The 23,312-nt window shown below is 39.1% G+C and overlaps 2 protein-coding genes across 4 annotated transcripts in view; both read left to right on the top strand.

Moving 5' to 3' along the window:
- dagla (diacylglycerol lipase, alpha) overlaps positions 1-3,464 on the top strand; it is a 37,603-nt gene extending 34,139 nt beyond the window's left edge. For all 3 annotated transcript variants that reach the window (XM_077623361.1, XM_077623353.1, XM_077623372.1), the window contains one exon: positions 291-3,464. In XM_077623361.1, the coding sequence (XP_077479487.1) occupies positions 291-1,335 (1,045 nt within the window). In that variant the 3' untranslated portion in view covers positions 1,336-3,464. The remainder of the gene's footprint in view (positions 1-290) is intronic.
- A 452-nt stretch (positions 3,465-3,916) lies between these two features.
- Positions 3,917-22,838, top strand: ext2 (exostosin glycosyltransferase 2). The gene is made up of 15 exons (XM_077588013.1): positions 3,917-4,074; positions 4,804-5,146; positions 5,229-5,452; positions 6,724-6,813; positions 8,504-8,620; positions 8,725-8,920; positions 8,999-9,138; positions 9,224-9,317; positions 12,530-12,661; positions 16,289-16,478; positions 17,947-18,113; positions 19,926-20,069; positions 20,412-20,540; positions 21,081-21,163; positions 22,052-22,838. Exons 2-15 carry the CDS (start codon positions 4,832-4,834, stop codon positions 22,188-22,190), a joined length of 2,160 nt encoding a protein of 719 aa, XP_077444139.1. The 5' UTR covers positions 3,917-4,074; positions 4,804-4,831; the 3' UTR covers positions 22,191-22,838.
- Positions 22,839-23,312: the final 474 nt, after the last annotated feature.

The following is a 23,312-nucleotide window of genomic DNA, read 5'->3' as shown; positions in this document are numbered from 1 at the left end:
GTAAACTATGTTGAGGACCTTTGTTGGGAGCCTAGAAAGGTTTAAAGTTTTGATGTGCAATGCACTTTCGTATTTAAAGTTCTGGGTCATATGGTCTTCTCGCACCCTTACTTATGTCCCAACACCTTTTTCCATATTGCAACGTACGTTCAGTATATGTTTAAATGATGACCATTTGCCATTTTTTCCTTCTTAAAACCTTCCCTAGTACAAATAGTTGATTTATGACAATCTTGTCTTGTTAGTCCTGCTTCCCTGTCACTCCTATCCTTTCTTGCCCTCTCCTCTAGTTCCTGTGCCCAGTCTGAAATATCTCTGGATGGTTTCTCTGAGTGTCCTCCTCCTCCAGTTCCCGTAGTGTTGCGTGGAGCCCGGGAGCGGCTGACTGTGGAGCTTAGGGACCATAAAGCTCCATTGGCTGTCATGGAAAGCCTGTCAGACGCTGAATCTGTCTATAGCCTTGATTCCAGGCGCTCTTCTGCTGCGCTCAGAGGTTCTCCAATGCTTAGTAGCCTCCCGTTCCCTTTAGATGCCCCGATTCCTGAAGAGAATCCATCTCTCAGCTCTCGCACTGAACTGCTTGCTGCTGACTGCCTTTGCCAGGCAACACCGGAACACCTAGGAGAGATTGGGCCTTTCTATACATCTTTGGACCCCGTATCTAATCCAGAATATTCCATGCAGCTATCCCCTGCCACACCTCGGTACAGTGGACGTTATTCCCCTGAGGCTTTCAACGCGGAGCCTGCCGTATACCTTCGAGATCCATCAGTGTCGGAACAGATGCCGGGCGTATACAGCCCAGATAGTACTCCTGAGGATCCCAGCAGTCCACAAATTACTTTGAGAGCCATGGATGGCGACCAGGAAGAGTGGGAGTTCAGCACCGAGACCAGATCAGCAACTTCCCCTGCCCCGCCTCAGATATCAAATGGAAACCCCAGCCGGACTGTGCTGGAATTTGCCCAGTACTTGGACTCTTTGTTTAAACTAGATGGCAGCAGCTCACCTCCAATGGATCTGTCCGATGGAGAGTCTGAGTCAGGACGGGGATCTCTTGGGCACATTGAATGCGTGGGAGATGAACCTGATGACAAACAGCTTCTGGCCAGGGCAACGTTGGAGCCGAACCTGGTACCCAAGCCCCCACGCACGTTTGCTGGATCTGCTGACCCTTCTTCTGGCATCTCTTTGTCACCCTCCTTCCCTCTGTCATCTTCTGAGGAACTCAACGATCTTTCGCCCGGTGAGGGTGGCCCACCTGTCATTGACTCGATACGAACATCTATCCCTATCCATTGTCCTGAAGAGAACACTGTGTCCTCTATGGTCTAGTCCACTATAACAAACTCTTATGCTAAATTGAGTGGTATGGTCAACCCTGATTAAAAAGAGAAAAGAAAGATAAAGGAAAAATTGTGAAAATATTTAAAAAACAAAAAAACATATCACAGTATGTGCATGCGATGGAATGTAGTCACTCATCAGAGACCTAATGACAGAGCTTGATATTATAATTCATCAATAATATCCATTCTTCAGGTGTCCCTCCACCTCACTTGAATGATGTTTATAGCATTTTCACACTATTGCAATGAGTACAAAAAAAGATACCTCTCTGCATGCCAGGAGGCTGTGCTGCTTTTGGGTAGAAATGAACAACTGTAGCTTCACAAATGCCGTTGCAAAACAATGTCGCGAGACATTTCAGCCAATGTTCATCCCTCGACTTAACTCTACGAAAGAGAGCGTCGACAACTTTGCAGGGAATCAAAAGATAACACTGTAGAAGAAGCTACTTTACATAGGCACATCTTCTCGGGTTGATGTACTCTACTACTTCCTGCATCCGCAATAGCATATTTTCTTCCCGCTTTTTAGTTTTCATTGTTCCGTCGGGATTGTAAGGTGGACATATGTCACTCAGTGGAAGCGTCAAGACGTGACACAATGTTCCTCAGGTCTGTACAGAGTTGGTGTCGAGAAAGAGATTGCGTGCGTGGTTGAAGTCATGTGTCTTAAGCATTTAGTGATTGTGACAAAGTTTTTTCAGATGCCTATGAATGTTTTAGAAGCCTTTTGTTTGCTATTTATAGTGCATGATCTTTCTTTTGTCTATCTTTTCAAAGAGATTTTGTCACTAAGCCTCTTAGCTTGACAAGTGGGAACCTTTGCTCATTCCCCTCTTCGCCAAATCATTTCAATACCGTGATATTGCCAAATGTGTTTCTCAGATCTACTTTTGTAAATGTTTATTGCTTTAGTTGAAAATTTTAAGATGTTTATTATGTCCCTTTCCTGTCATTCCCATCGAGACTGTTACACACCACAGGAAAGACACTACGTGACTACCATTACGTTCCTGATAGCACTGCATACTTTTGTCCACCCCCAATCTGCAATAACATCCTAGCTCATAGTTAGTTGTCTTGGTCACCTCGGCTTTACCGCCTTCATAGTTTCCTAGTTTCAGTAACACAAATGCCGCCATCATGTCAAAGAAATCCTTTCCTTTTGAAAAGTTGAATGCAAATGCAGGATCCCACACATAACCCAAACATGTGTCTTGTAATTGTCCCAGGATACATTTTCTCTTGGTTTCAAGGTGCTCTCAGACATGATGGACATCAGGTGTTTGCTTCCCTTTAAACTGGTCCACCTCACTCTTCCTCGAGGTTGGACTGCATGGCTAAATGAGCTGGTGTCAATCCTAAATGTGGTATACAATCTTCCATATCACCAAGTGTGTAACAGGTGGCTTGCTACTTACATTATTTATTATGGTAAATGGTTTCACTTTTATTGCTATATTGATGGTAATATTATCTTTATTGCGCTTGCCGCAGATTGGTGTTGGTGTTTTTTAAGCTTTTTTGTCTTTTTAAATCAATTTCCTAGGAATTGTTCATTTACATTTTTTTTCCTGTCAAATTAGAAATGTATTGAACATTCAGTTACAGCACATATACAAATTTTCCAGTGTGGTGGCATGCTGAGCCAAAAGTCACCGTCATATGCTCAATTTCTGTTTGGAGCAACACATCACACTATTTCTCACAACGCTATTACTTTATAAACACAGTAAGTTATTAAGCTCCAACTGAGTCATTGAACCATTTTTTCATGTTGTGTACAGCACCGTTCTTTGTCAGTATTATTTATGCAGATGTCATGAGAAAATATTTAATTCCAATAGTCACGTAGAGAACAACTGTGTCCAAGACTAAATAGATTTATATTTAAAGATATCAATATTGACACAGTACAAAAAATGTTTCATCTGAAAGTTATTTATTGAAACTATTGGGGAAAAAATACAAATTGTTCTATGAAAAAAGAGAAATGTTTGCATATGTGTCGTCTCCACGTTTAACTGGTTTGCTTCCTTCTCTCCCCAATGGGAATGTATGTTACCTCTCCCTTACTTAACTTGCCCGCTATGAAATAAATTATAAACCACACGATCATAATAGTCGCCTGTGTCTTGTTTTCCCACAAAACTATTGTGGCTGTAAATTGCATGCCTTTTTTATTTTTTATAAATTATCAAATCATTGAGATAGACTATTTTGACAACTTGATAAATCTGTTCATCATCAATTAGCATTATTATTATTATATTGAATTTCAATTTTTTTTACTAGGGGAAATTATCTCACCATAAGGCTGCCCACTGTATTTTAAATGCCATATATGGACAGGAAAGCATAAATAGAAAATGAAAGACCCCAAATGATTGAATAATTTGCAAATTTATTACATAAAAACATCATGAGCATTAAAAACATATTAATTGAGAATGATTAATATTACCTCTACTCCAAATATAAAATGCACGGTGCAGTAGAAGCTGAAATTATTCGGCAAGTAAAGGGTCTTTATGTCTATACACTGTTACTGGACGTTTAAGGGCGCGGCCGCTAGAGGGAGTAAAAGTTGTATTTGACCATTTCTGATGCACACGAACGTTAAAAGAAGAGACACATGACTTCCGGGAATAACGGTAACGTTGGATAACAAAAATACCTGCAATCATGAATTAACGTGTCAAATTTGGATCTAGTAACACTTTTGGTAAGTAAAACATCTAACGCCTTATACGAGATTTGAAAACCATGATCATTTTCGATTTTTTTATTCTCCATCATACCGTGACATCAGAAAGCTAATGTAGCTAAAGGCACACGGATTGCTTTAAAACTCTTGGTAGATGAAGGTGATCGCTTTATTGACATCTTTCCTCTATCAGTGTATGACTTATTTATTCGTAGAACTGAAATTGAACTACAAGAAGTCACGACTGATGTCGAGAAACGGAGGTGCATTAGTGGGCCATTTTGTTTGTTTAACTGTTTTTTGTATATCCATGTATTTAGTGATTTCCTCAACTCTGCATAAAAACAACTACATCAGTCCTGGTACCTTGTGTAATCTGATATTCTGTGCATTTTTACCCCCAAGAACTTTATTGAATTCCATCTGATCAGACATGTTTCCAAGTAAACAACAACAACACAATCGTTTCTGAAACTAAAGCGTGTTGTGGTCCAGTTAAAAATGATTGCAGGCTTAGTAACGTCCATCATATTCATGAACTTGAGGTCATATGCACACTCAGTTAGCAAAATAACATTCATTCATTCATTCTCTGTACCACTTATTCTCACAAGGGTCGCGAGGGGTGCTGCAGCCTATCCCAACCGACTTCGGGCACCCGGCGGCTGACACCTTGAATTGGTGGCCACCCAATCACAGGGCAGCAAAATAACATAATGGTTAATATTTCACTCCATGTCATTACAGTGGTAAGGTGGACTGGGCGGCGTCCAACATGTATGCCTCTGGTAAATACAGCTCCCGGGGACCTGCCCTCATCCCACGGATGAAAACCAAGCACCGTATATACTACATCACACTCTTCTCTGTGGTGTTGCTTGGCCTCATAGCCACTGGGATGTTTCAGTTCTGGCCTCACTCCATAGAATCCACAGCTGAATGGACCGTGGCCAAACGTAGCGTTCATGATGCTCCCTTGGTGCACCTTCCAGTCACCAGTCCAATTCCGGAGAGGGGGGACCTCAGTTGTCGCATGCACACATGTTTTGACGTGTACAGATGTGGCTACAACCCGAAAAATCGAATTAAGGTAATAACAGGCACTGTGAACCACTCTCGCATTACATTCAAATGAGTCAGCGTTGCTGATTAATGTCCTTTTATTTGTTTAGGTTTACATCTACCCACTCCAGAGATTTGTTGATGAATTCGGGGTTCCAATCAGCAGCACTGGACTTTCTCGGGAATATAACGATCTTCTCAGCGCCATCTCGGACAGTGACTTTTACACTGATGATGTCAACAGGGCTTGTCTTTATGTCCCATCAACTGATGTCCTGAATCAGAACTCCCTGCGAGTCAGGGAAACTGCTCAGGCCCTTGCAATGCTTCCCAGGTAAATAGCTCACTTGCACTTCAGTTGTTCTCATGTACATTTCTTCCCTGAAATTTCTGGTTTAATTTGAAAATACAATAGATTTTACAGACAAAAAAAAAATATATATATATATATATATATATATATATATATATATATATATATATATATATATATATATATGTTTGTTTGTTTTTTTTTAAATATTGGATTTCTCAATTTTGTGGATTTTTTTTCAAAACTCATTTTGAATTAAGCTAACATGGCAACATTATGTGCAGTCTTTGGCGGCTAACAGTTAAAACAGTTGAGTCAGTTTCAATCAATTGTAGGCTAAAGCAGTGTTTATTAACTCATGGGCATGAATGCTGCAAAATATTTAAAATTTTCTACCGATTGGCCGCATACTCCTGCAAGCGGAGTAAGCTTACTTATATTTGGACCAACTAAACTCCTGTGCAATGTGCGGGGTTTTGACAATTGCTTGACAACTGTTTTTTCCAGCATTTATATTTCAAAATGCGCTTTTGAGCAGAAATTAGCCAGTCAATGCACAAAATCTTCAACTCATACTGAAAACATGTTTATATACCAACAACCCAGTGAGTCATTGACCCGCCAGCCTAGTTTTATACATAAATAGAATATGTATTACCAATACTTGCAGTACAATTGTAATCTACTGCAATACAATATTGATAGTGTGCAGGCATAATGTACCATGCTGAGTTCTTTGAAATGAATAGAGGCAGCTCTGAATATTTATTATTCTCTATTTTTTTCTTCTGTCCCATTGTCCTGTTTCTGGAACAACACATACCTTCCTTGACTTTAAACTTGGATGGATAGGATTTAGGTCAACACAAACATTGGAAAGGTTAAGACCTTCTGGTATAAAGCAGCTGTCCCCAGACTTTTGTGCCACTGAATAGAGATACATGGAATTTTGACAGTGCTGTATAGCAACAATTAAATATAAATCCTGTGCCAAAACAGGTTTGAACTTTTAATTCCTCTAGTGCACCATGTGCCAATTATTTTGTGTTGTTCTGCTGTTCAAGCACTCCTTTTCTTTTTTTTCTTCACTCTGAAAACACAAGCGTCTGTGCCTTAATGGTACAGTAACACCAGCGATTGTTGTTTGATTATTTTAATGATTTTGTTATTACTTTTGAGGGTCGGGTTATGAAAGAAACAAATACAAAACCTGTTAATTTCACAATGTAATTGCATTAGGTTGTTTTTTCTTATTTATTTTTTAATATGCGTCTCTCTTTTTTTTTTTAAAGGTGGAACAAGGGGATGAATCACCTACTCTTTAACATGTTGCCAGGAGGTCCACCAGACTACAACACTGCTTTGGATGTGCCAAGAGATAGGTAACTTGATCATAAAAAGTCTTTATTCATGAAGTAAATGTTATTATTAAAGAAGCACTAGGTGAGTGCAAGAGGAGGTCGTCACTGAAAATAGTCAAATGCATAACCTAGCATTTTTGTATTACAAAAACCTGGCTGAAGAGTAATTAAACATGAAATTACATGTGATTAGTTGTAAGATAGATACAGATGGGTTTAAAAAAAATATCTACGAATGTCCCATCAAATCCTCAGACGATCTCCTGCTATTGTCAACTTATTATGTGTGTGATTTTTCTCCTCTTAAAAATGGTTCTTTTAATGGACTTAGCGGTCGGTGGCAAAGAGCCCAAAAATGATTGATTGTGTGGACCCTAATGTTTTGGTTAGATCACAGAGTCAAAAGCAGAACACACATGTAAAAAATCATTTCCAGAAGGTGAAGTATATATTTACAAATAGCTACAAATAGATATCCTCTACATTAAAGTGATGGTTGGTGGTTTTATGTGAGATGATGAACAATATCTTTAGATGTAAGGAATTTCCTGAGTTCATCCAGAGAGTTTATTTGGCATGGAAATTTATCAGAACCAGGTGTGGAGGGATTATACTAATCTATTTCCTTTTCTTTTGGAGTTGAATGGAATACCACAAATATTTAATCACTCACACTCACACTTGTCCATACATTGCAATGGCAGATTCACACAAAACACAAAGCGAACTTTGGCTTCAGGTTACTTGGGTTCAATCGTGTTGTTTATACACAAAATGTGACATTGATTCATTTGAGGTATAGGCAGTGTATAGAAAAGTGAAGTTTTACTACCTCACAATGGATTGGTTTCCGGTGTAACAGACAAGTGAAAAGAATTGAGAAGTTCAACATTTCCCAGGCCTGCTCTTTTTGACCACTTAGAGGCTGTCTTAAATTCTCACTGTTTGTTCTTGTTGTGGAGGACACTAACTACAATTTCCTCTCCCCTGTTATTTAAAAAGGAAATTTGGTAGGGACTATATTCAAGGTGGAGAGCATGGTGGAGGAGTGGCACGCCCACCTTACATTTATGATATCAAGGGTTCACTGCCGTTCTGGCCTTACTGTGTGGAGTTGGCATGTTCTTCCCGTGCTTGCGTGGGTTTTCTCCAGGTACTCTGGTTCGTAGATGTGAATGGTTTCGCAAATGTCTTTTGTATAAATATGCTCTGCGATTGGCCGGCAACTGATTTAGGGTATGCACCGCCTCCTGCTCGTTGTTAGTTGTGATAGGCTCCAGAACCCCGTCGACCCTCGTGAGGATGAAGCATATCAGAGGATGAATGAAAGAACTAATATTCACAGCAATCCCATCTATTGCCCATGGGTCGCTGGGTTTGGCTCCAGCAACCACTGTGTGGATGCACAGTAACGAAGATGAATGAATGATTATTCTAGGCGGGTATTTTGGGGCTTGTTGTGTGTGCATTGTATCTCAACGTGTACTAGTTGTGTCTCTGACTCACGCTTCATTAAAAACTAATTGTAGTTTGCCAGAATAAGAGATGCACAGACTCACACGGTTGCATTGCCTTTAGATTCCTTTGGCAATTTAATTCAAGTCGTAATCTGATGTAAATGCAAAATGTGTACGGGTGTGGTACCCAAGCACTTTTGCAGCCATCCTTCAGGTAAGTGTCATTTTAGTCAAGGAGGATCTTTCTTTTTCAGAGCGCTCCTGGCTGGAGGCGGTTTTTCTACATGGACGTACAGACAAGGTTACGATATCAGCATCCCAGTTTACAGCCCACTCTCTGCAGATGTTGAATTGCCTGAAAGGCAGCCGGGGTGAGCTCATTGCAACCATCAGTGTGCAGATTAGTTCTGTGTTGTGCTGACATTGTCGCCAACTAAAGTAACTGTAATTTAATTGATGGTCTTCATTCCTCCAGGCCTCGCCGTCACTTCATCCTGTCATCTCAAACAGCCATTCACCGGGAGTACCGGGCTGAACTCGAACGCCTGAAAGAAGAAAATGGCGAGGCTTTGCTCCTTCTGGACAAGTGTAGCAACCTCTCGCAGGGAGCCTCCGCTGCTCGAAAGCGCTGTTACAAGGGTCAGGTGTATGATTACCCTCAGATATTGCAGGTTAGTTTGTCAAGTTCTCACTAATGGATTATCAGTGTGAAACAAAAAAATGATTCTCCTTCAACAATGTTTTTTCAGGAATCTTCCTTTTGCGTGGTGCTCAGGGGTGCACGTTTGGGTCAAGCCGTTCTTAGTGATGTTCTTCAAGCTGGTTGTGTCCCCGTCATCCTCGCCGACTCCTACATCCTTCCTTTTTCTGAGGTTCTTGACTGGAAAAGGTCGTTGAAATTCCATCAGTCTCCCACTAAGTATGAAAGTTGTCCGCTCACATCTCACTGATGTTGTGTTGATTTTATGTCACAGGGCCTCCGTGGTTATTCCAGAGGAGAAGCTTTCGGAGATGTACAGCATCTTAAAGAATATTCCGCATAGACAAGTGGAAGAAATGCAGAGACAGGTACTGTCACAGTAATTTTGACACTTCCAATTTCACTGCATTTGCATCGATAGGAGTAAAAGTGTAGTGAAATAATTAAATGATAAAATAAATACAAGTTACATTTTTCATGAAATATATGGCGTAGTCCGACAGGCATTAATCATACATAGTTTTGTAGCATATTTTCAATTTTATCTTTCTTGCCTTCTGAATAGCAGAGATTTAATTTGATCTCACCATCCATTTGGGATGTATCTACCACAATTAAGAGATCATTGATTTTAATTCTGTAGTATTAACTATAATCAATTCATCACTTATAACTGACACTACTTTTTAAAATATGGGCTGTGTGATGATTTGCGTGTCAAGTTACGTCTAACAAGATCAGAAACATGGCAAGATTATGCTGTCCAAAACTGAGAATAAACCCCAATGAAGTGTGTACCGCCAGTCAAAGGCTTAAAAACAACCAATTCTTTTCAATTACATAACTGCAAACATCTGGACTGTCTTGCATAGCAGTTACCATCTGAAGCATCTGTAAAATTTGATTTGCAACATGCAATATAAATGTGGCAGGGGATTTGTTCTATATTTTTTTCAAGAAAACAGTCCCATGAATTTTATGGAACCAATGCAAATGAATTGATATATATATATTTATATATAGTTAAATTATTTTTTTAAGTGCTGTTAATTATTGTGCAACTGATCAATGTTGCCAGCAGAGGGCTCGCAAGTCTTTGGATTGAAGCACTCGAGGTCTCTCCCATACTCACTAAATATTTGGTTTTGGTCAGTTTTCTCATACCACAGAATTTGGAAAAAAAGACTGGTTTTCCAAATGTAACTTATAGTATTTAAATAATGTGTGGAAAATCAATGTTTCATCTAATCTTTGCAGTTAGTTATGTTAGTTATTGAGTCTTTTCTCATCTTATCTTCAATTTGCCTCTTAAGTCCATTTTTTAGAAAACATACAAATTTCCATGCTGTCAATACAGTAAGAAATTGTTGTTTTAGGACATTTATTCCCTAAAGTCTTTTAAATGGCAATCAGTTTTATTTATTTTATATTGTACTTAAAGTAATGGAGTGGTTGGACTCCCATTTATGCAATTTCACAGCTATCATTAAATTTACCGTGGCCAATGTTGTGAAGACGGTGCAACTGGGTGTGAGCCCACAGGTAAAAGTCAAGTGTTAATTAAGGTGGAACACAACATTATTCCCAGTGAGCAGCTGACATGTGGCTCGGCTGCTGTTTTTGATTATAAGTCCGAATCACTAATGATTGCCTGGTTCTCGCCATAGCTCACTCAGTGGCTAGCAGCTCTGCTCTATAGGTGCGGCCATCTGTCACGTACTTGACAAGTAGACTTAAACAAAGACTTCTGTACTTCCAACTGTTTCTACTCATGATTTTGACCTTTTCTCTAATGATTTAACTGGCAAAAGAGTGGCGGCTCTCGGGCTCAGAGACTTTATTAACAATTTGTATCTGATTGAAACTGAGATATGCGTTCACTGTGGAAGTCATGGGAATACTCTCAGAAAAAATCGCTTTTTAAAGGTACATCTATAATCTTTTTTTATTAGTGATAAATTCATAATTCAAGGTTTACAGCTTTAGGCGAGTGGAAAAAAAAGTGTCATGGTTTACTGAAGGTGACATTAATAATGAAGAAAAGGGTCCTCTTCATTCCTGCTCGTAATGTGTGTTCAGCTATGGGGGAACGGGAGGGCTGAGGGTCATTCCCTTTAGGCCGCCAGTTTTTTGGTTTTTTTTTTTTCAAACATCCTCCTCCCAGTCAGAAAAGAAAACTTTCATCACCAGCTGATTTATGAAGTGTTGGGATTCCCGCAGGAGATTAAAACGTCTTTTTGGATTTTCCTCACTGCTCTTTAAAACATAAAGATGTATTTAGCTTGTTATATTAGGCAACGCCATATTCAAACATGTGGGTTTTCAAAAATTGGTCTCCTGGCCACCAGATACATCTAGCTATTTTGGTCTAATACTGAGCACACAAATTCACCAGCAGTCACCTGAGTCGCAAATTACAATTAAATACAAAAGCAGTTTGTCTCATTTGCTGTGAAAACCCTGGTCAGAAAGAGTTAAAACTCAAAAACAGTTGACTTCAACAACATTGAGATCTTTAAAATAAATTTATATTTTGAGATAGAAAGAGGGAGAGAAAGGTTTAAAATTTGAACATTTCGGGAAGAAAAAAAAATTCAAACTATGATTGACCTCTGTTGATTAAGTACATAATACTACATATTTTGCTCGACACTTAAAGTGTTATTGGTGTTGTCTCATTAATCATTATAAAAATATTTATTTTAGTGCTCCATTAAAATGTTATACTATATCAAATTACGACTATATAACTCGTGTAAGTTCTTATTTTTATAGCATATTTGTATTTCTAATTATTCAATAAACTTTGCCAACACTTCTTTCAGTGGCATTTATTTCAACCTCTATGTACATTTGGACTGTACATTTGTTACAAAAACAAGACCATTCGTAATTTTTTGCTTCTTCAGCCACTGAAATTGTATTTTTTTTATTATTAAAGTGGAATGTTAACTTTAATCCTGTGAGTGGAATTGTAATGAAATTGACGTCTATTATTTTAGTGTCTAGTCTGGATAATTAAATTATGAGCATTGTGGAATTGTTGCATTTAACTAATCAATGACATTAATCATGGATTTAGAGTTGTGTTTTTGTTCTTTATTCCAATATTGCTATCCATTGTATAAATTAAAGGTTTCATGGTAAAATCAAAACAGCAATTTTAAAATCTGACAATTCCAGAGACTTAAAGCAGTTCTTAAAAAGTCCCACAAGACTTTACAAGTTTACATAGTAGTAAACATACAAATTAACATGGATTGGAGAGTAGCTGTTACAAGAGTGCCTATTTTTGTTATTTCTATCGCACTATTGTAGCAACTTTGGACTGTTAGATGAAATAATTGAATAAATAAAGAATGGAAAATATATGTAAGACACAGCATGGGGATAAATTCAACCATGTAAAAAAACAATGAGTAAATGCAGCTTTTAAAATGGGAAAAGTCTGCTTCAATGACGTGGGGAATTATAACTTATTTTAGTTATTTACATTACAGCTTACTGTGAAAAAACTGAATTGAATATTTTTTTTATTAAGTATTAGAGGATTTTGACCCATGTCTGAATTTTTTTGTAGGCACGCTGGTTCTGGGAAGCTTATTTTAGCTCTATGAAGGTCATTGGCCTGACTACTCTCCAGATCATCAATGATCGCATCTACCCATATGCCGCTCGTACATACGAGCAGTGGAACAATCCGACTGCTGTGGTAGGTAACTTTGCAGTCTTTATTTATATACCTCCTAATAAAAGTGGCCTAAATTTTAAAATATGGAAACAATGTGTATTTTCATTTAGATGCTTTTTGTAATGCAACAAATTTAACTCCTACTTATTTGTATCTTTTTTTTCCACACCGATTACCAAAACATGAAATTCTATCAGCAATTCACATCTTGAATTTGCAGGCTTTGCAAATATGCTCCAAATCTGTCAGAAATCTGAATCCCCCAAAAAATGAATATATGCTTGCGATCACTCCTTTGCCAAAGTTTAAATGTCATTTTAGCTTTTTTCTAGATACTTAAGGTTTTAGTCCTAGACTACTCTCATGTTTGGAGACTAAACGACTCCTTCGTGAGCTGTGACTCAAATTCCAGCCTCAGAAAAACATGACACGACTGTCACCATGTGTCCCTGCATATGGTCTCCTTTTACAGATACTGTATGTGCAGTGAATGAGTATATGATACATTTAACCTTAGTTTCATCAAACCATACACACACACACTCTTGGAAGAATGTAATGTTTTTGAAAAGAAATTGCAGCGCTTAGTTTTTTTCCCCTGCTCGAATGAAGAATAGAGATCATTGTCACATGTGGTAAACAACTAGTGCTTGCCAGCAGTACTCTGCAATGGCTTTAATGTTGCTGTGGGCCTATTGGCAGCCAGTTTCACTGACTTTCTTCTTGCCTTTTCATCAGTTTAGAAAAACTTAACCTCTTGGACATATCACTGTTGTACAGTTTTTCTTCCTTTTGTTTCTGATCGACTGAGTTCACTTGGAAGTATCATCAAAGCCTTTAAGGCAGCTGAACTCAAATTTGTGCCATTGTTTTTTGGGTTTCTCCTCCCCACCCACTTTTCTTCTTAAAATGACTAAAAATGATTCCCTGCAAAATTAAGAAAAACATTAAAATGAAGACTTAAGCTTTTAGAGTTCCACCATTTTAAGCATGTTCGGCAAAACATATCTTCAAAAATATTGGGACATTCTTATTTACAACTCAATTCCAATGAAGATGGTTTGCTCATCGTGTTCAACCTACCATTTTTAGCAAATAATTATGAACTTGGACTTTTTGGGCTGCCACACATTTCAAGAAATCTGGGACAAGTTCATATTTACCAACGGGTTAAATCTCCTTATATTTTCACCACATTCAATAAGCGTTTTGGAACTAAGGAGATAGATAATTGTCGACACCCTGTAGGTGGAATTATTTCTTATTCTTGCTTGATGCACAGCTTCACCGGTTCAACAGTCCAGGATCTTTGTTGTCGTATTATACTCTACATAATGTGCCACACGTTTTCAATGGGAAACAGGTCTGGACTTCAGTTGACTACCCACACTTTTGTTGTGAACCCACACTTTGTGTGGATGGCAGCCTGTCTCTCTAAAACCTAAATGTCCTTTTCACCATTAGTGGTGGTGCTACATGTGTTTAATTTACCAATCTCATTAGCACTAACATGCTACACGCTACAGACCTGCCAACCTCCGTCGACCCCATCTCAGGAGTACCCTTGTCCCATTTCCGGAGTTTATCCGGAGTGTATGAGATTCACGCAAAATCAATATGCGCTGAAGTCGCACAATACTTATAATTCGTCAGAACTTGTAACTCGGATGATTCACAATGGACTCGTGTTACCGAATTCTTCCAGGTTACAGTGCAGTTGAATCAAGATGGCGGTAGCCGTAGCGATGGTGTACATTTCGAGGCATTTAAATGGGAAATTTGGTACTTTTCTGAAATCGTTGCTTCAAAAAAAATGTAAGTGACAATTTTTGGGGGATTTCCAGAGTTTAGGGAGGTTGTCCGGAGTCCCGGAGTTTGCCTTGCATTTTCGGGTAAACTCCTGAAATTCCAGAGTAGTTGGCAGCTCTGATGCTACCACACTCGCTGGCGATTAAACGTTCCATCCATAACAGTCCCACTGATTCTTTTCCTCTTTGGCCCATAGGACACGAGTAATATTTGTCAAGAACAGAAATATTCCCACTTGACTGTGGACTTTTCCAGTTACTCATAAAACAACAGTAAAGTTTTGAATGGCCAAGGCCCCGTTTTTGAATATTTTATTAAATCAATAGTGCCTCTGAACTAGCCCCAGAACATTAGACTATGCATATAACACCCAATACACTGCCTGTTCCATTGTGTTTTATGTAGCACCACACAAGCAGTGTGTTTCAGTTTGATATACGTCCAACTCGCTGAGCTGTACTTCTGCATTAGGAGGATGCCTCCATTGCGGTGGGAGAAAAAACATCTTGCATGCTTGAGGCAGTCTGTTTGTGAATGATGGGATGGGTCTTTCGCATTCATGTGGTTGTGAAAGTTTGTGGTTGCTCACATTTTGGCAAAGCAGCCATCTCTTTGGAGCTGTTAATCGGCCTACGTAGTCTCCCTTGTCTTAAGTCAGTCACTTTAGAGTTACATCAATATAAGAAAAAAAATGTTTCTTCATGGGTTGTTCTTTGTTTAAGTTTTTCCCAAATCAGGAATACATGGAGTCTCGATACAGATTTTTTAATGACTTGAGATGAAGTGTTTTAGGGATCAATACTCTGAGTAAATGTTCAGAAGAACTTGAACACAACAGAAAATAAATCAGCCCAAAAACTCCCTGGCCCCTTTCACCTTGCGTAGTCTTTTAGGCTGGTAATTGAAAACACATTTGCCAGAATTGCTGGTACTGTTACACTGGGTTTTCAAAATGAAGGACAGGCTGCTTTTTGTTTAGGACTTGTGACTAAAGGGTTTACTTTTAAGGTTGAGGCCTCTCAGGCTACAAGTAGTTTTGGTCCTTGCAACTGTGTTTTGGCTATCAATTAGCTATGGGGTGAATTGAAACGTTCTCCACATTGATAAGCATCTTAAAAGTAAATACAGCATATTTTGGTTTCCTTTCAGAATCTTTAGCAATTCAGTTTTTAAAAATTGGTAAACTATTAAACTACATTGACGAGAACTACAGTTTTGGTCTTAAGGTGTAGCACAGATTTCTTGTCCTTTTTTAAATACTTTCGACTGCAGGCAAAATCTTTTTAATGTGATTTGGGTGAATGTGTTGGCATATTTTATTTTCATTTTGTTTTTTAGTTGTTTGAATTTTTAAATTTTCATGTCAAAATCATTCTTATAATAATGATTTGCTTTAGTACATCAGAAAGCTTACCTGTAGAGTTATTGGTCATTTTAACGGGGAGCCATAGAAGAGGAGTACATTTTTATATTCAGTCAATGTTAGCTACCAGGCTAACATTGATCACTTGTTTTTTCTCAATTCCCGTTGTCTCCTGGTTCTTGCCCCGATAACTTGAAAATAACCATGCAGATTTCGACAAGACAGGCACGCTTGTTGCCAATTCCCTTTTAGTCTTGTCATGATGTCTTGCTTTTTGTGTCGGCCTCTCAAAAATATGATTTGAATATTCTGAAATAAACGGTATCTTGGAAACTACTCCTGGTGGTATCACTGTTTTGGGAAGGGAGATCTTAAGCGCTGTAAATCATAGGAAAAACACAGTATTCATTTCTTCCTGTCAAATATTAGTATCAACGTGCCTAACGGAGTCGCTATTTGCCTTCTGTCCTGTCTAGAAGTGGTCCAGTGTGAACAGTCCCCTCTTCTTACCACTTATACCACCGAGAGCACCTGGTTTCACTGCGGTGGTGCTGACGTACGACCGTGTCGAGAGTCTTTTCCGAGTCATCACAGAAATTTCCAAAGTTCCTAGCTTGGCTAAGCTGCTGGTGGTGTGGAATAACCAGAACAAGAGTCCTCCTGAGGGTGAGTAATGAGTATGTTCATTCACCCATCCATTAGACGGGGTTACCCATCTTAATGTCAGGTGTGCAATAATAAAACGTAGAAAATATGTGGAAGGAAAGGAATCTTGCTAACTCTACCTAAGTTGGAGCTGTGACAATTTCAACACTGCATCATTTGTCTGATTTTGGCCAGAAGTCAAATTCTCCCTAGTTGATTGATACAATGAAGTCGTTGGAAGACTTTGAAGTTTTCGCGTGCCTGCACGCACCTTTTCATCGACAGTGTCAGCGGCGCCTGGCTGAACTGGCGTGACCCATTAGAATTAATGAGGGGCCTTTGACAGGACAGACACTATAAGGTCACTGCCAAGTACAAGCAAAGGTTTTTTGTTTTGTTCCCCTCCTTACAACAAGCCTCGAGGGTAAATTCATGTTGTCATTTGTAGTTTCAAATGGATTTAATTGCTAATGTTCACATAGACCGTACATAGTGGATGAGAATGACTGAAAAACAATGCAACGACTAACTTAAAACTAAGGCTTCATTTCCACCATTTTTTGAATTCAAAAAGTCAACAAAATCGGATTTCTCATTTTAGCAGTATCCTTGCGGTCTGAATGGATCGACCAGCCTAAACTGAAAGAGTAGATAACAATTAACTTGCTGGCTATTGCCAATGTATAAATAATGGAAGAAGGATGACAACATGGGAGACTGAAAGAGAAATTTGATTTCTTAACGTAGCTGCTTCTCATCCAAGTTCATTTGACATTAGTCATCTGATGTTGCTTACAGTCACAGTCTCATTACCCCTCTTTAAAAAAAATGAATTAGTGCATGACCAGGGTGTAAAATATTCCCCTGATAAAAGCTACGATAATTTTGCACATTATTGTTTTCCATTAGTAAATACAAATTGGATTGAAAAGCTGGCATACAAACTTCACTGAGTAGAAATGCTGGGTGGAACTTTTTCTGTGAGATACCGTGAGAGCACATGTGCATGTCTTGGTAGGAAATGCTGCGGCCTGGAACTTCTTGCATCTGATTATGAGCTGTGATGGTGGAATACAAAGCATACGGATGAAAAAAACAACTTTTAGCACTACTTTGCATGCATAAACTTCCACTATGTTCTTTTGATCGTGGAAAATATGACAATAAAAATAATCCGGTGTATGACTCAGTGGAGGGAACCCGAGTCAGTCTTGGCTGTCAAATCTGTCCAAACAATGTGGGGTGGAGACAAATTAACTAGTGGGATCAGTTTGGCAAATATGTGATGAAACAAAAATATTAATTAATATTTTTCTTGTGGGACCATATAGTGTATATTTTCAGCTGACCGCCGGATGTACACTTTAAAGCATTGGCAGTTACTGCAAAATCTTACCTCGTGGTTATAGTGATCTATTGCCAGGTCTCTACATAAAATATGCTTTTTTGAAATGACAGGTAAATGACTGTTTTGCTATTTGTTTGTCAGAATCTATTTGGCCAAAGATTGGTGTGCCTCTCAAAGTTGTGCGCACCAAAGAGAACAAGCTCAGTAACCGCTTTTTCCCCTACGATGAAATCGAGACTGAAGCTGTTCTGGCCATTGATGACGACATCATCATGTTGACATCGGATGAACTACAGTTTGGCTATGAGGTAAACAGTGTGAGACTTGAATTAGACCCAGTAAAAAAATAATTGTGCCTCAACTTTAGAGTTGGGAGTCAAATGGGTCTGGGCGAAATATACCAAAAGGCGACATTTTTCCTATAATGTTAACTTCAAAGTCAAATATAACGTCATAAATAATGTGATTGAACCGTAATAAAATCAATTAAATAATTTGTAGTTGGTGAAAGAGGGGCCACCTTATAGTGCAGTGGTTCTTCCGCTTGACTTTGGTGTGGGCAGTATGGGTTTGATTCCATTCGGTGGTGATGTGAGTGTGAGTGCGGCAACCAATTCTGGGTGCCCTGCGCCTACTGCCCATAGTTGGCTGGGTTAGGCTCCAGCACCCCTGCAACACTTGGGAGCATAAGCGTGACAGACGATGAATGAATATATCGCCCAACAATAGACTCCACTCAATATTATTTATACTTTCATTAAATGCGTAGTTATTTGACGTAACATTATGTAAATTAATGTAATGTGCTGACTACATGAAGTCATATGGCTATATCCTTGGTGATATTTTGAATTTATATATTGATTGGTTGGGCAGGATTAGTACAGTAGAGATCAAAACCATTTTATTGTGTCAGTGTTTGAGGGTTACAACTAGTACAATCCAAGTGTAATTAACTCCCAACTTCTCAAATGCCACATTAATCAACTACTTTTTCACTAGAAAAACTTTATTATTCTTAAATACCTGCACAACACAACAATGCATGATGACTAATAGTGTTTAATTGTCAATAAGATAGTTTTATAAGTTTATATTGTTCAAAGAAATGTACAGTTGCCTTCTTAAAGTGCCTTTGCTTCTTTTCGGGCATTCTTTCTCATCTATGGTAATGATTGTAATCTACTCATAATAGGCAAACCAAGAAAACTTTACCAAAGCCTGGAAATGTGGTTAACGTTTTGTTTTTATAACAGCCGTAAATTCAACCTTTCAAATATGTCAGGAAAGTAACTAAAAAACATACTGGCATAACCATATCATCTTATTATTACATCGTACTATTACATTAAAACAAATTAAACTTTTTAAATCCAAATTTTGCTCATCGAATAATCATTTTGAGTTTAAAAAAAATCTCTTTATAAATCTGATATGCTGAGAAAGGAAGAGTCACAACTCTAACCTCCACAAATGATTCCCATGTTTTTACTGACGTTCTGAAAGGATTGACCACTTTCGAATGATCAGAGGACCTTCAAGTTATTGAGAGGGATTAGTCACATAACAAGGCTTTGACTGCCTGTTTTAATGAGTGAGGAATAATGATAGGCTCGGAGACAACAGTATCGCTTGCCCTCACCTGAATGTATTTAAAAACAATTGGATCAAATTGTTTCCCATTTAAAGAGCATTACATACAATTAGAAACAGAACAGTAGGCTCATGACAGTTTGCTGTACTCATTTCGTCTCCCTTTCTGTTAAAACTGTAAGTTTAGTTGGCTACAATACCGCTTGGAATATTAAATCCTCAGCACCATTTTTGAAAGGGTAATTTTTTAGTTTATCAGAAACCAAGAACAAACAAATGATAATGTAACAACAGTAAAATGGAGAACAACTGGCTAAACGGGTATCTGTTAACATAACAGCTTTGCTGTCCATGGTCAGGGAAAAAAACATACATAAATCGTAGGCCCAGACAAATTATAAATACATATATTTTATTTTATTTTTAAAATGGGGGCGAATGATAGTCCGGAAAGTATTGTGCTCAATTACTTAATATCGACTCAAGTTTTCTTTTGTTGATTCGACCTTTTATCCTATCATCTACAGGTATGGAGGGAATTCCCTGATAGGCTTGTGGGTTATCCGGGCCGTCTGCACCTCTGGGACCATGAGATGGGAAAGTGGAAGTACGAGTCGGAGTGGACCAACGAGGTTTCCATGGTTTTAACAGGCGCCGCGTTTTACCACAAGGTGACCCAGCAGTTTTCCCTTTTTCACACTCCTCTTTTTGGAGCTTCCCAAGCTTTTGTTTTGGTGTCAGTAATGAATAATGTTGACGACGATAGTAATAGTGAGAAAGACGTTTTTCATTATGAGGTGGGGATCAAATGGCATTTGGTTGGCGTGGGGGAGCCATTTCCTGCATGTAGAGCTTTAAGCTTAGAAGGCCAGATTGCATTGATGGATGAGCAGAATGTTTTAGGCTAGGCGAGGTTATCACACTCCTCGGCTCACACACTCACTGAGGCTAGAAGCAACTTCTACCTCGGCAACCCCTCCCTCATGTTCTTCATTTGACCTCTTTTGTTGCAGTACTTTAACTACTTGTACACGTACAAGATGCCGGGAGACATCAAGAATTGGGTCGACGCGCACATGAACTGCGAAGATATTGCCATGAACTTTCTGGTGGCCAACATTACCGGCAAAGCACCCATAAAGGTAGATAGATTCATGACACGGGCTCCTTTGGGGGTTCTGGCATCATGAAAAGGTGGGTGGAGGTGAAGATAGACAGAGCAAACCAACATCTCTGGGTCTGATCACTTGTCACTTGACTGCATCGCCTCCCCCCCATCCATCCAGGTGTAGGGGCCCAAGCTCAAGTCCCTCATTAACCTCCCTTATCAGGGGCCAGGGGAAACTCCCCACACTTGGAGCTTACAGAAACACTCACACACTGCAACCAAATAACAATCTGCAACCCTCCTACACCGTCACCCTGTCTCTACGTGTCCCTCACAGGTTGTTTTAGAAAATGCACTGTCTTTCTTCCGCTTCACTGTCTTCTTTCCGCTAAGCACACACATTCACAGCCGGAGTGTCAAACAGAGCTCGGGCATACATCATCACTCAGTCCTGGCACGGCATTCTCTCCTCTGTGCGTGCATTCCTGTTGGAAGTGGCAGACTTATTTCAGCAGACAGGACTGTTTATTAGTTTGAAAGTGATTTGACATTTGTGGGTGTGATTTTCCTCTAGGTGACCCCCAGGAAGAAATTCAAGTGTCCTGAGTGCACTGCCATCGATGGGCTGTCCCTGGATCAGACGCACATGGTGGAGAGGTAATGCAACTGCCTAAAACTGAATTCAACCTTTGTTTGCTTTTCCACTTGTTCATTTTCAGGGGGGATCATACTCTATTTTTTATATGGATTATAAGCAGCAAAAAATAAATCTACGTGCACTTGGAATGGAACATTTGCTAAATTTGGCTGATAGTGTAATGCACATGTGTCAAAGTGGCGGCCCGGGGGCCAAATCTGGCCCGCCGCATCATTTTATGTGGCCCGGGAAAGTAAATCATGAGTGCCGACTTTCTGTTTTAGGATCAAATTCAAATGAAAAGTATAGATGTATATTAAATTTCCTGATTTTCCCCCTTTTAAATCAATAATTGTAATTTTTTAATAATTTTTTCTGTATTTTTAGTTCAAAAACCATTTTGTAATATATATAAAAAAGCTAAAATAAACATTGTTTTAGATCTATAAAAAAAACCTGAATATTCAGGGCTTTTAATCCATTTATTAAAAAAATCTAAATATTATATCTAAAATGGTCCGGCCCACATGAAATCGAGTTGACGTTAACGCGGCCCGCGAACCAACCCGAGTCTGACACCCCTGATGTAATGTATACATTGCCTTCTTCATCAATGGTGTGCCCTAGAAATTAAAGCTTAAGTCTTTATTCTTTTGTCTCAGTTGTTCTGACAGAAAACTGCTTGTTCACGTTTCTGCACTCTCTTCTGGATTTTTTTGTTTTTTTGCGCACCTGACTTTAAGGCCCAGATCCCCATGTCTTAATAAGGGTCTATTTACAATGTGACATAGAAACATTTGATTGATCAAAACTATGCTTTGTAAACCAAATTACTTCTTACTTATATGCAACGCCCAAAAAACAAAACAAACAAAACCGCTCTTCAAAACTGTTTTTGTTTTCCCTAGATCTGAGTGCATCAACAAGTTTGCATCAGTTTTCGGCACCATGCCACTGAAAGTGGTGGAGCACCGAGCTGATCCTGTCCTCTACAAAGACGACTTCCCGGAGAAACTCAAGAGTTTCCCCAACATCGGCAGCCTCTGACCAGCGAGCACTCTGTGGCCGTTTCTCAATAACAAGTACGTCGAGCTTGAATTTCGGAACGTTTAAATACGGACTAGGCAAGTTGAGTTGAAAGAACAAACACTTGAGCACGGAAGCTCGAGTGCACGGCGTCCATTGCAATATATCAAATACGGCAACTTGGAACATCAATGTGCTCGATGTCCTCGGGTTCTATTTTATCTTTCAGTTATGGTTGGAAATACTGTGTAAGCTGGACGCTATTTTGTCTGACACTGATGTTTTCCAAGTCCACAAAACAGTACGCATATTGAGAAACGGCCCCAGTGCGCCACTCTTGACTTTCTACCGTGATGTATTGACTTGTTACTGTGGCATCATGTTCACCCAACTTCACCTTATTTTGATTTCAAAGCGTGTGTGTGTGTGCGTGTGTGTGTCTGTGTGTGTTGGGTTTCTGGCCAACCCCCACATGTAAATCATGACTGATGAGTGATCCTCACTGAGATCCAGCTGTGAAAAGATCAACGCGTGTAGACATTGATTTTACTCGAGGTATGAATTTTAGTTGTAATTTATTATTGCACAGTCGACATGTTCAAACTGTTTTTACTGACGGGATGTAAAAATATAAATAACAATACATTTCAATAAAAATAGTGAATAGTGCTTCCGTGTTAGCACCCTAAAAACAAGATATAAGCCAAAACGCTTTCAGCCTGAACAAAGCCGGTCGAAAAAAAAATCTATTATTTTGATTTTGGGTTGGATCACAACGTTGTTGCTGAGCTACTGTCTTGTTTTACTTATTGATGCGCAATGTAATTGTTGGAAGATGACGCAAGTTGTATTTAGGTTTTATATCCGCCTTTGCTTGGAATCTGTGAAGGTCCCAATCAGCCTGCATGACATTGTCCCCCGCAATCGCCTCCCGGCCTGTCACCTGTTGTAAGTATAGGCTGCCTAATCCACCTCTGTTCAATGTCAGCGGTTCAAAAGACTGCCGTTTGTATTTTTGCCATCTTCATTTAGCGTTACGCTATTGCGGGCTGTGCGCTCTCATTTCATGACTCATGTCCCTTCAAAGGCACTGAAATGATCTTACGATGAGAGAATATCCGGAGTTCGTCGATGTAATGCAAT

This window comes from Stigmatopora argus, chromosome 2 (assembly GCF_051989625.1).
Source record: "Stigmatopora argus isolate UIUO_Sarg chromosome 2, RoL_Sarg_1.0, whole genome shotgun sequence".
NCBI classification, from domain to species: domain Eukaryota; kingdom Metazoa; phylum Chordata; class Actinopteri; order Syngnathiformes; family Syngnathidae; genus Stigmatopora; species Stigmatopora argus.
This window is presented reverse-complemented; position numbering and strand designations above follow the sequence as displayed.

What these genes read in the sequence shown, in the direction of transcription:
- ext2 (XM_077588013.1), top strand. Translation starts at nt 4,832, where the DNA reads ATGTATGCCTCTGGTAAATACAGCTCCCGGGGACCTGCCCTCATCCCA. An exon ending in ATTACCCTCAGATATTGCAG is followed by an intron (nt 8,921 to 8,998) that starts GTTAGTTTGTCA and finishes ATGTTTTTTCAG; the next exon opens with GAATCTTCCTTTTGCGTGGT. An exon ending in AACTACAGTTTGGCTATGAG is followed by an intron (nt 18,114 to 19,925) that starts GTAAACAGTGTG and finishes TATCATCTACAG; the next exon opens with GTATGGAGGGAATTCCCTGA.